Source organism: Branchiostoma lanceolatum, chromosome 4, assembly GCF_035083965.1.
Source record: "Branchiostoma lanceolatum isolate klBraLanc5 chromosome 4, klBraLanc5.hap2, whole genome shotgun sequence".
Taxonomy (NCBI): Eukaryota; Metazoa; Chordata; class Leptocardii; order Amphioxiformes; family Branchiostomatidae; genus Branchiostoma; species Branchiostoma lanceolatum.
The window spans coordinates 8,690,802-8,703,083 of record NC_089725.1 but is presented as its reverse complement, the minus strand read 5'-3'; the positions used below and the strand labels follow the sequence as shown (position 1 = coordinate 8,703,083).

Genomic DNA, 12,282 nt, shown 5'->3' with positions numbered 1-12,282 from the left:
TGGTCCTTCAGCCCCGTCGCTCGGTCCGCAAACAGCGACGTCTTCTTTCCCAGACTGCCTGCGGGAATGATAAACTGGTTTATTGTCATACATACATAACGTTACATACATACATACACAATAAAACAGCCCCTCCGACTGGTCCTTCAGCCCCGTCGCTCGGTCCGCAAACAGCGACGTCTTCTTTCCCAGACTGCCTGCGGGAATGATAAACTGGTTTATTGTCATACATACATAACGTTACATACATACATACACAATAAAACAGCCCCTCCGACTGGTCCTTCAGCCCCGTCGCTCGGTCCGCAAACAGCGACGTCTTCTTCCCCAGACTGCCTGCGGGAATGATAAACTGGTTTATTGTCATACATACATAACGTTACATACATACATACACAATAAAACAGCCCCTCCGACAGGTCCTTCAGCCCGGTCGCTCGGTCCGCAAACAGCGACGTCTTCTTCCCCAGACTACCTGCGGGAATGATAAACTGGTTTATTGTCATACATACATAACGTTACATACATACATACACAATAAAACAGCCCCTCCGACTGGTCCTTCAGCCCCGTCGCTCGGTCCGCAAACAGCGACGTCTTCTTCCCCAGACTGCCTGCGGGAATGATAAACTGGTTTATTGTCATACATACATAACGTTACATACATACATACACAATAAAACAGTCCCTCCGACTGGTCCTTCAGCCCCGTCGCTCGGTCCGCAAACAGCGACGTCTTCTTCCCCAGACTGCCTGCGGGAATGATAAACTGGTTTATTGTCATACATACATAACGTTACATACATACATACACAATAAAACAGCCCCTCCGACTGGTCCTTCAGCCCGGTCGCTCGGTCCGCAAACAGCGACGTCTTCTTCCCCAGACTACCTGCGGGAATGATAAACTGGTTTATTGTCATACATACATAACGTTACATACATACATACACAATAAAACAGCCCCTCCGACTGGTCCTTCAGCCCGGTCGCTCGGTCCGCAAACAGCGACGTCTTCTTCCCCAGACTACCTGCGGGAATGATAAACTGGTTTATTGTCATACATACATAACGTTACATACATACATACACAATAAAACAGTCCCTCCGACTGGTCCTTCAGCCCCGTCGCTCGGTCCGCAAACAGCGACGTCTTCTTCCCCAGACTACCTGCGGGAATGATAAACTGGTTTATTGTCATACATACATAACGTTACATACATACATACACAATAAAACAGTCCCTCCGACTGGTCCTTCAGCCCGGTCGCTCGGTCCGCAAACAGCGACGTCTTCTTCCCCAGACTGCCTGCGGGAATGATAAACTGGTTTATTGTCATACATACATAACGTTACATACATACATACACAATAAAACAGCCCCTCCGACTGGTCCTTCAGCCCCGTCGCTCGGTCCGCAAACAGCGACGTCTTCTTCCCCAGACTGCCTGCGGGAATGATAAACTGGTTTATTGTCATACATACATAACGTTACATACATACATACACAATAAAACAGTCCCTCCGACTGGTCCTTCAGCCCCGTCGCTCGGTCCGCAAACAGCGACGTCTTCTTCCCAAGTCTGCCTGCGGGAACGGTTGATGAGACATTGACCCCGTTTAACTCTTTTCGCCCTGACATCAAGGTGCCGAAATATTTGATGAAATTTGAACAACGCCATTTGTAATAATGGGTTTTTATTCAGAGAACATTTGGCACACAACAACTGAATTACATGTTCTGTACATTTGATTTTTTTAAATAAAGTTAAATTGACTTGTGACACATTGACTATCATACTAAGATACAAACTAACAAGAAGCGTACCAGAGGACTGGCCATGTGCAGTTGTTGTGGCGTTCTCGCCATCGTCGATGATCTAAAGCCCCTGTCACACTTGTGAGTATATACAAGTCCGCATGAGTTGCGTATTAACATGTTTTTGGTTTAGGTTAAGTTTGCAGATGAATAAGTGATTTCTTAGGTTCGATAACTAGGCTGCACAACGGTGGGTCAAAGTAGAAAACAAACTTTTCCCCGCAAACCTTACTTAAACCAAAAAGTGTTAATGCGCAACTCACGCGCACTTGAATATACGCACAAGTGTGACAGGGCCCTAAGACAATCACTGCTCATGACAATCAATTCATAGCTTCTAGAGTTAATTCTTCTGTTCAACCACAAACATATAAAACCACACACGATACCGAAAACATACAATTCTTCTTGGCAAAGGTATTCAAAGCGACCAAACCTGGAGAGAGCATGTAGGATTCGTAGAAGACGATGGCGTTCTCTCGATCGTCGATGACCTGCGGCCACCACTGCTCGACGTGCTGGGCGTACTCCCGAGCGTACATGGCCACCACACCGGTGTGCGGGGTCGCGTAGCGCGGGGACAGGGCCGGGTTCAGGTCAGGCGACTTGTTCTCAGGGTCCACCACTGCCATCTCCTGTTAGAGGAAAATAGACATTATTCTCAACCCAGGGTCCACCACTGCCATCTACTGTTAGAGAGAAACATAAGAATGAGGACAGGGCCGGGTTCAGGTCAGGCGACTTGTTCTCAGGGTCCACCACTGCCATCTCCTGTTAGAGGGAAAATAGACATTATTCTCAACCCAGAGTCCACTACTGTCTGCCATCTCCTGTTAGAGGAAAAATAGACATAATTCTCAACCCAGAGTCCACCACTGCCATCTCCTGATAGGGGAAACGTAGCCTCTACCAGGCTCCACCCTATCGTTGGGAAAATAGTAGAAATCAGCCGAGGTACTCCGCTATACAGGGTAGGTCCGCTATACAGTAAAGTGGAAATGTAACTTTACTGTATAGCCGACCTACCCTGTATAGCGGAGTACCTCGGCTGATTTCTACTATTTTCCCAACGATAGGACGGAGCCTGGTAGAGGCTAGAGGAAACGTTAGAATGAGTGCTCTGTCAATTGAAAGGGGGAAAAGTCGATGTTGGAACATTTGTTCACAGTGCACATAAAAAGTGGTAGAAGATAAAAGTATTTTTTTCCTTTTTAACCACTTTTTGAACAGTTAAAACTGTTGCCAATCTTGACCTATGAATCTGTGCTAAAATAAACTTGAACTGTAACCCTGCACGTTTTAATGAACTTGAACTGTAACCTTGGACGTTTAACGAACTTGAACTGTAACCATGAACGGTTTAACGAACTTGAACTGTGACCTGATAGAGCGCGATGCGCAGCCCCGCCAGCAGAAGGAAACAGGACAGCCCGATCTTGGCGTAGTTCTCCTGCATCAATGTGCCGATCACGCCCGTGGTGGTCAGGTTCTGGTCCAGACCCTGTAGAACGGGAATAGTTTGGTTCGTAAGTCAAGGCCAATGAGTGTGTGTGAGGAAAGGTACACGACACTATCGGCCTATAGGAACCGCTGTTGGTATCTGTTAAGCCGTATGCTCCAATGGCTTGACCATGTGACACGACATCATCCGTAATCCTGTCAAAGACAATCTTGCAGGGCAATCTGGAAGGAGGCGACGACACAGGGAAAGCTAAGGAAAACCTGATAGGGCAAGGTTCAGAAAGGCTGACTGTTGTATAGCAGTCACAGAGACAACTCTGGCTGCAAGTTTGTATCTTTATGTCTTCCATACCTTCCTAACTGTACCATGCATTACTTGCGCAGTTCAGTCATAGTCTTTTTAGAACGACTGAGAGAAAATGCCCCCAACGAGCAGGTCAGGTCGAGGGAATAAGACGTCGTGTTGTCGCTGTCCATGGTGCTGCTGGTGGCATCACTGTTCGCAGCGCCACCTAGCGATAAAACTATACCATTACCTGTAGATAATCGTGCAGACGTTGCCTGTCGGCGGGGTTCGTGACGTCACTGTTCCTCTTGTTGACGGCGTAGTTGATGGACAAAGCGTCCTGAAGATCGTGCAGAACTCCGTTGATCTGGTCCAGAACTACGTTTTCTAGCGCCACCTAGCGATAAAACTGTGTCATTACCTGTAGATAATCGTGTAGACGTTGCCTGTCGGCGGGGTTGGTGATGTCGCTGTTTCTCTTGTTGACGGCGTAGTTGATGGACAGCGCGTCCTGCAGATCGTGCAGAACGCCGTTGATCTGGTCCAGAACTACGTTTTCTAGCGCCACCTAGCGATAAAACTGTGTCATTACCTGTAGATAATCGTGCAGACGTTGCCTGTCGGCGGGGTTGGTGATGTCGCTGTTTCGCTTGTTGACGGCGTAGTTGATGGACAGCGCGTCCTGAAGGTCGTGCAGAACCCCGTTGATCTGGTCCAGGACGTCCTCCTTCAGCTCCTGCTGGACCAGACACCTGATGTCCTCCAGGGTGGGCGACAGGGATGCTGCGGGGAAGATCAACTCCCACAGCTCACCGAATATCACCTGGGTGTGAGGATGGATGGAATGATTTGACTTTGTTTGAATCGCAACAACACATAGCCGGACTACGTCAAGATTCTATGAGCCATTTCACTAGTCAGACCCCTCGAATCTTGATGGCCAAACACCTCAAAGTCAGGAGAATTGGGAACGTCCTAAACCTGTTGGTTTGTGCATGTGTGCTGAAATGGACCAGTTATCGTTACCGTGGTGTTGGAGGCTGTGCTGACCGGTTTCCATGGTGACAGAGAATCCATAGCTTCTCTGGACTGGTTTTCATAGTGGTAAAGAATCCTTAGCTCCTATTGGTAGTTCTGGGAACGGGAATGGTTCTCACGAATACGAGGTGTATGACCAGAAACTCTCGAGGAGGAGGCCAGATAAGCCCGACAACGAGAGATTGTGTAACACAGGCTAAAACTAGAAAGGCAACATTTGCGAGCAAATACAGCATGTTTAGCCATACTCCTCGCCATGCAAAAAATGGACTCTCCCAAAATAACAATGGACCATTCTAAAATACTTCCACTAAAAGAATGGATCACCCCAGTCCAAAATTGAGTTTAAAAACAATTATCAGTCTCTCCATACAGGAATGGAGTCTTCCAGTAGCACCTCAACACAATATGGACCAGTCCAAAACCATATCCACTTATTAATTAACAAATACACTTCTGCTAACAAATGGACTTTTTCATAATCATTCCAGCTCAAAATTGAAAGAAATAATTAAAGAATCCTCCCCTTGCAAGAATGGGATATTCCGCGCCATCTCCATGTAAACTAGACCAGTCGAAAAAGATCCGCTGAAAATTACACTCTTGCGCATAATCAACCCAGTTCAAAATTGAATTAAAAAGATCAAGTTTTCCATAGGACACATAATGATATATATGAAGATTTGACAGGAAGGAAAAAAAGAAGGAAATGACCAAAAACAACATATTTCAGCGATAGTATGGGTGAAATATAAGAATGTGACACCCCTTTGTTTGAATGCATGATTCAATAGTATACAATTCTTTGATTAAAAAATCGTTTTGAAAGGCTGTATGCCAAACATTTGAATGAGGGCCTGTGTACATAACCAAGGCAGACACGTGTCAAATTTCACATTATTTTGGTTTAATACATAGGAACTGGAGATGTGTATCTTTGTTAAAAAAAAAGAGTGAACAAAGCCATGTAATCACATGTCCTAGGAATTCCCATACCATATTTGGCATGGATATTAGCACACCTGCGCCAGAAATGAAAGATAATTAGATTAATTCAATTGACCAATCAGGTGGTCGCAAGGCTCACAGGCATGCAAGGCCAGGTGCAAGGCACTTGGGGTCACTGACCTTTAGGTCATATGTATTATTGAAAGTGACAGAAGTGGCAAATATTGTCCAGAAAGTCCCAAATAGATCGTTTTAAAGATATGTATGCCAAAAATGAGAATGTAGTCCTTTAAATATTTGTTCAAGGCACATATACAGCAAATTTCAGCTCATTCGGTTGAAATACCAGGGCCCAGGAGGCCAAGATATGCATTATTGGTAATAAAAACCTCAATAAAATCACTTTCAAGGTCAATATCAAATAAAGGAAAAAAACGCACATTGGTTTTTTGCCTTTATTACCTTTGTACCAAATTTCAGGTCATTTGGTATAAAAATGACAGAGATGAATCGATTTGAAGATTTGACAGGAGGAGGAGGAGGAGGAGGAGGAGAAGAAACCTGAAAAAACAATATGTTTAGCCATACTAGGTATGGCTAAACATAACAACACAATACTCGTGGAGTCCTAGGCAGTGATTGTTTGAATCGTGCATCACAGCTTACATTTTACAAGCCATATTCCATACGTAACGACAAGGACATTGGAGAAAGTATGAACTATCAAGTACATAAAGCCAACCCAGGAATGAATAAGAAATTGTTATGACTGCAGATACCAGAGATAACAACCTAGGAGTGAGTTCTTTAAGAATATCTAGTAGTCTAGAGTTCTTTAAGAATGTCTACCTAGAACTATCATAGAGTGGAACTCATTGTTATCAAATACAATAGTGGCATCCGAATATCACCTGTCCGAGACCCCCCACGACGGGTCCTTTTCGCTGTCTTGACTTCGACAATTTAGCCACGGTCTTGGGACTTTCCTCTGAGTCCGTCTCGCCCTTGGACTTGGGCTCGGGTACTGACGTGGGATCGACGGCGCCGTTCACCATCAGTTTGGCAAGTTCTGACGCGGCTGCGGCGGCAGGATCTACCGCGTTCTCGTCATATATCTGCTTGGATAACTTGTCTCCCATCTGAAATATAGACTTTGTATAAGTCCACTTGAAAACTTTAAGTTCACCACCACACAAACAGTGCACGATGATTTCGGCTGTTTTGAGGTAGAAGTGACTATTTACACATGTTTCAGCTATCGAGTCAGCGTTTTCATCATATATCTGCTTGGATATCCTGTCTCCCATCTGGATAACAAACATAGACCTTTTATAGGTCCACTCTTCAATTTACCTACACACAAACAAACAAGAGAAAATATGTTTGAAGTAGAGTTGCCTATTGAAACTTACTCTAGCAATTTTGATACCAAATTGTGGAAAAAATGTTTAACCCCTAAGAGTTTACCTCCACACAGACCAAACATCACAAATTGGGTACAATGTCTTCCGTTTATTGGTTGAGTAGAAGCGACATATGCATCAGCTATTTTGGTCATTTTGTTATCAGCCACCTGTTAGCCCCCTCTCCCCATGAAAGTTTGTTAGACCATATTTGAAAACTGAAATTTCATTGACATACATTAAATAACCTCGCGAATTAGCTACAACACTGCTTGAAGTAGAAGTGGCTTTTTACACGTGTATTACCTTGGTACAAAGATCAATAAAAATAATGTATCATTTTCTACCTATTGCCCATCTGAGAAAGGAAATACTGTACAGAAAATTTAAAACGTTCACTCGAAACCTAACAATTCACTACCACACGAACACGAACAGGGCAAATTGTCTAAAATACTTTCAGTTGTTTTGAAGCAGAACTGACTATTTATACAAATACCAGCTATTCTGGTACGAAGTTGTGAAAACAATGTTTCGCTCTGCGATGTTTTTATAAACGTGTTGATGATAAACATGATTTCCGGCACTGCAATGATTTGTCGGCGTACGTCAAAGGGATCGATGTGTAAATATCATATAGTTGTATTTCTACATTCAATTTTGTTGTATTGAACTATTGAAGTTTAATGTTCAATTCTAATGGAGAAAATAAAATTGGAACATTCAGATAGAGTGAGATTTACAATTCAGCAGTGTGCATATGAGAGGTTCGAAGGGAATATTTGAGTGTTTAATGATCCATTTAATGTTCAATCAATACATGAAGTCACCGAGAATCGTACGTTTTCTTGCCGTATGATCTTCTATGAAGCTATGACAAAATTGAACAGTCGACAATCTTTTATGGTCGCCAGACAGCTAAAGTTTGTACTACACATCCACGATCCCCGAAATAATGCTCAGGAATATCATGTTCAGCTTGGATACGATCAGATGAGCGATAATAGCATGGATTCCAGTCCGTACTCCAAACCCGGTGCCGACCGTGTTTGTTGGTGAGTGGTAGGGAGCAAAGTCGTGGAAAGGTGTGACATGGGCTTCAGAAGACAGCTAAAGATTGCACAAGACATCTGTAACGGTCCCAAGAAAGCCCTTATTTCGCTATACTAGTACCGTACACCTGTACACTACAGTTTAAGACGCCAAAGTGACCGTGACGACCTAAAGCAAACAACGTGCAGCAGTGTGGATATATAGAGAGTAGTAAGAGCACAACAAACAGTAACTACTAACCATGGTCCGTTATGAGACTGAACGTGCACCTTACCTTCTGTTAGACTGAGTAGGGACAGTCAGAACACCGCAGGAACATCCTGCTGACTTTAAACATTTATATACAGCTCAACACCAGTCCACACAGACCTGTTCTTTGGCACAGAAAAATCTGTTTGTGTCCGGATGTTGTCACAGGTCGAAGTCAGTCGATTCAACAACATGAGACGATTGCGAACGTTGTATCTGATGAGGTTAGGTACTATTTCAAGTCATTATCATACACAGAAACCTACGTTATACACAACGATACCCAAATGTTCGACGTTCGAAACGTTTATGGGTGTTTCGTGCTAGGGAGCGGTGATTGGCTGCGCGGTGCCCACGTGACTGCCGAGCCGGATACGGAACACAGTCATGTCACCGAACTTTGAACAGCCCGCCTACAGGTAAACATTACAGGTGAGTAGTGCAGGAGGAGCAGACTGAGTAGAAAACGCGAGAAAGTTGTCCATATAACTGGGTGAAGAAGTGAGGGGGAAATTCTCTGTAGAGCACAATGCTGTGAAATGTTGTAAAACGATGCCAATGGAAGCGATGATAAGATGCACACAATTTGTAATGAGCTGTCATGAGTTCTGCCACTCATTAAACCGAGGTTACAAATGCGCGTGTAAATCCAGGCTTAGGCAAGGTTTCTATTTTTATTCATCAGTTTCTTACTTCGAGTTGATAAGATAGGTCACGAACAATAAGAAAAGGATTCTAATGTGAAGGCTTCGTCAGTATGTCTTTGATTAATTATATCCCACCTCGTGGCCAATCAGAGACGCCCCTTGCCTAATTACCTCACGCAATATTCAAATTTCCCGCCGTGATGTAGCCAGGCTCAACAGGTGTTACATTCCTGCTGTAGCGTGGTCCGTGTGTGCACGACGTGTTCAAAAGTTCCAACTTTCGACCCACAAAACTTGCAATTTTCTCACATTTTTGCGGAGATTTGTCCACAAAAATTGCGGAGAAGGGCTCCTGGAATACCATGGGCGAGAATGGCCGGAAAAGTTTACGGAAATGCTTGGAATGGCGGTCGGATGGCTTTGGATTCAAACATGTGACGCAGAACCATACAGGTAAACTTCTAGAAATATTTTCTTTGTGTTCTCGACGAAAAGTGTTAAGATGTACCAGCAAAGCAATACAGTGTGGTCGGAAACTCGTGTCTTGTGTTGTTTTTACTGTACAGTTGAAACTGGACTAACAGAGGCGCGAAAGGCTTGTGAAAATAACAAGGGACGTTTTGGAAATTGGTATAAAAACTAAGGCGGATAAACTGTGCTGAGCAGAAATTCTAAGCTGTGGCATTGAGACTTAATTGTCAACCAGTGTTTTATGGTAGTCACACATTCAACGGGATTATTTGCGCTGCATATATTTATGGATATTGTCTTTGTTTTTCCCCGCAGTCATAGCTGACACACCCAAACCAGTTTCCTTCCGCAACGTGAGACCCGGGCAAACAACACCGATTCTTCATTTTCCAGCCAAACAAGTAAGTAAAATCTCTATTGTATACCTTCTTCTGTTGTTGTTTAGTATATGGCAGCGAGCGTTTTCGACCACAGTTGGCTTTTTTGCTATGTTGTCGTTTGTAGAAGTGTATTTTTCTCTTGTTATACGTCGTAACACGGGGTATTTTGACGACTCTTTTACGACGGTTAGGTGAGGCTGTAGATAGGACAAGTTTCTTAGTACTAGTGGGTCGGCAAAAGCGCCACTGTTTATAGTTTGTTCAATTGATTTCACGAACGTTTAACGTTGAATGCAAGGAATGTTGCGCGGAGGGGTGGGGTGGAGATACGCACCTGGTTTCTTGTCATGTCATTTGCATAATGACGTATGAGTGTAAACACGTAAGTAGCGCCATTCATTGTATGTTCATATGACGTAGGAAGGTTTGCATACCTACTTGTTGTCAGCCTTACATAGTCCAGTTTGAATGGTCTATTTACCTATTGGATAGAATGGTTGAATTTTCGACGTTTGAATATGCGACTGTACGGCTTATTGTTGCTGTTGTCGCCTGTTGTCATACATAGAGGGCATCCAGTTACGTCATCCTAATTTGTATATCAACTTCACTGGCGATATTGTCATGGCAACAAAAACTGTCCGCCATATTGTAAACATTTAGATATCATAATACAGTGAAACATTTGAGCTATAGTTACGGAATTCACAGATGACGCCACATTAATGCGCTCTTTTGCGTTTCCCTCATTGACATTTGATGCCTTTACCGAAGCTAGAATGTTAAGACTCCTGTTTTGCTTTTAACTTCAGGACGCGAGAGGATAGATGAGAATGTGAGCGCTCTCCCTACCCCAACACTCACTGTTGTATTTCCGAAGTTGCTGCATGATGCCACGGAGACTGCAAACTAATCTCCAAGCAGATGTAAGGATCCGGCTCATTCTCACTGACAGTGGTTCCTACCTATTTATTTTGTTCTCTTCTCTAGTGTCGACCTTTTGTAGTCATTGGTTTCCTCCGGATCCTTACATCTGCTTGGAGATTATTTAAAATCAGGTCAGTTGAAATCCCTTTCATTTCTATCCATCACAATCTTTCCCTTACTTCTTATCACCCCTTTTCTCCACCCCACTCCCCCTTGCCACCCACCCTACCCCTGCTTGCTCCCCACCCCACTCCCGCTTGCTCCCCTACCCGTGCCAACATACAATACGCTGCCAACAATTAACATTTCCTCGGCCCCTGGGCATGCGACATCGTGCGAAGCTATATAATGTACACGTCGACGTGCGAGCTTATTTACAGTAATTCCGTACAAACCAGACATATGATTCTATGTTCTTTGATAATCTGTATGCGCTCATGCAGCACCGTTTCAACCCATAACTCAAGAAGTTGTGAACAGATCTTTGATATTTGGTATGTGGGTAGGTGTTGACAAAACGAAGACCAGTTCAGAAATTTTTAGATATGTATGTGACGATTGCCAGATGAAAAAGAATATACATGTACAAACTGTCTTTGCGGACTTTTATTTTACACCGAAGAGGCTAAGAGATATGTTGCACATTCTAACGCATCGTACCATAATAAAATTGTGTGCACGCCATGCAATGCGTCAGCGTCTTTCATCATGATAAATGTGCTATATGTACATACTTTTAGGATATTCATATTTATGCTGGAGAGGTGGGTTAGTTTAACTTGAGCGATTGAACATAGCGTCCTGAAGACTGCAACCCTTGCACGATGAGCGACAACAGCGGGGATTCGAACTCCTGACCTCTTGGTCCAGAGGCAGGGTTTCAACATTGCAAAACACGCATTCGTTGACCTTTGAGTCTTTGACATTGATCTTTAACACATCATCACATCCACATACATCCGTATGATTGTCTCAGCAGTCACTGCCGGAAGAAACTTATAAAAAAATCCTTCGACATTTCATTTGTCTGATGAAATTTAGGAGAAAACGGTCACCGTGGTACATCTGAAAGCAAAATACTCTCAAACCATGGACGGAGTTTCATCACATTTTGGACTTAACATTTCTAGTGGAATGAAGATTATAAAACAACTTCCATGTTAATCTGGTTTCTCTTCGCACTTAAATCTTTCGTAACCTGTTTTGATTGTGGTTCCAAAATCAGTTGAACGAAGAAGATTATAGCGAGAAATTTGAAAGTAGAGGATATACAAGATGCCTTTTTAAAAATAAAATAGTGTTTTTTAACAAACATGCAAAATCAACTTGCTGAGGAGTTCTATCGTAAGGTGGAAGAAAACAGAAGTGGTCGGTCACGTGACCAGTGCAGAGGATTCGGTCTCCTGGGTTACAGTGCTGGGATGGATCCTGACTGCGAACATTACATCGACAAATAAAGGGAAAATCATAGGCGGAAGATTGTGCAGTCCTAGAAGATACTCGCCTTCGTTGCGGGGGTTCTGTCGAGTCATATTCAAATCGTACGCCGTTTTCCTGTCCTTGCAACGTTGCTAGAGTTTAGAACCACAGAGTCAGTGAT

The 12,282-nt window shown here is 43.6% G+C and overlaps 1 protein-coding gene and 1 long non-coding RNA gene across 3 annotated transcripts; one reads left to right on the top strand and one right to left on the bottom strand.

Moving 5' to 3' along the window:
• Positions 1–1,179: 1,179 nt before the first annotated feature.
• On the bottom strand, positions 1,180–8,587 carry LOC136432427 (uncharacterized). 2 transcript variants are annotated; one of them, XM_066423714.1, is made up of 6 exons: positions 8,283–8,587; positions 6,464–6,691; positions 4,159–4,389; positions 3,201–3,320; positions 2,256–2,454; positions 1,180–1,448 (listed from the first exon to the last, which is right to left on the bottom strand). In XM_066423714.1, exons 2-6 carry the CDS (start codon positions 6,689–6,691, stop codon positions 1,198–1,200), a joined length of 1,029 nt encoding a protein of 342 aa, XP_066279811.1. In that variant the 5' UTR covers positions 8,283–8,587; the 3' UTR covers positions 1,180–1,197. The 2 variants fall into 2 exon arrangements, with proteins under 2 accessions (XP_066279811.1, XP_066279812.1); XM_066423715.1 differs by having other exon boundaries at positions 8,378–8,587.
• A 487-nt stretch (positions 8,588–9,074) lies between these two features.
• LOC136432428 (uncharacterized) lies at positions 9,075–12,011 on the top strand. Its single transcript, XR_010755526.1, has 3 exons — positions 9,075–9,357; positions 9,691–9,776; positions 10,568–12,011. It is a non-coding gene; the product is annotated as an uncharacterized lncRNA (long non-coding RNA).
• Positions 12,012–12,282: the final 271 nt, after the last annotated feature.

Excerpts from the sequence above, each read along its gene's own strand:
- LOC136432427 (XM_066423714.1), bottom strand. The coding sequence starts at position 6,691 with ATGGGAGACAAGTTATCCAAGCAGATATATGACGAGAACGCGGTAGAT. Across the intron at positions 4,390-6,463 it reads TCGTGGGGGGTCTCGGACAG|GTGATATTCGGTGAGCTGTG; the intron begins GTGATATTCGGA and ends CCTCACACCCAG. Across the intron at positions 2,455-3,200 it reads TGCGCATCGCGCTCTATCAG|GAGATGGCAGTGGTGGACCC; the intron begins GTCACAGTTCAA and ends TTCCTCTAACAG.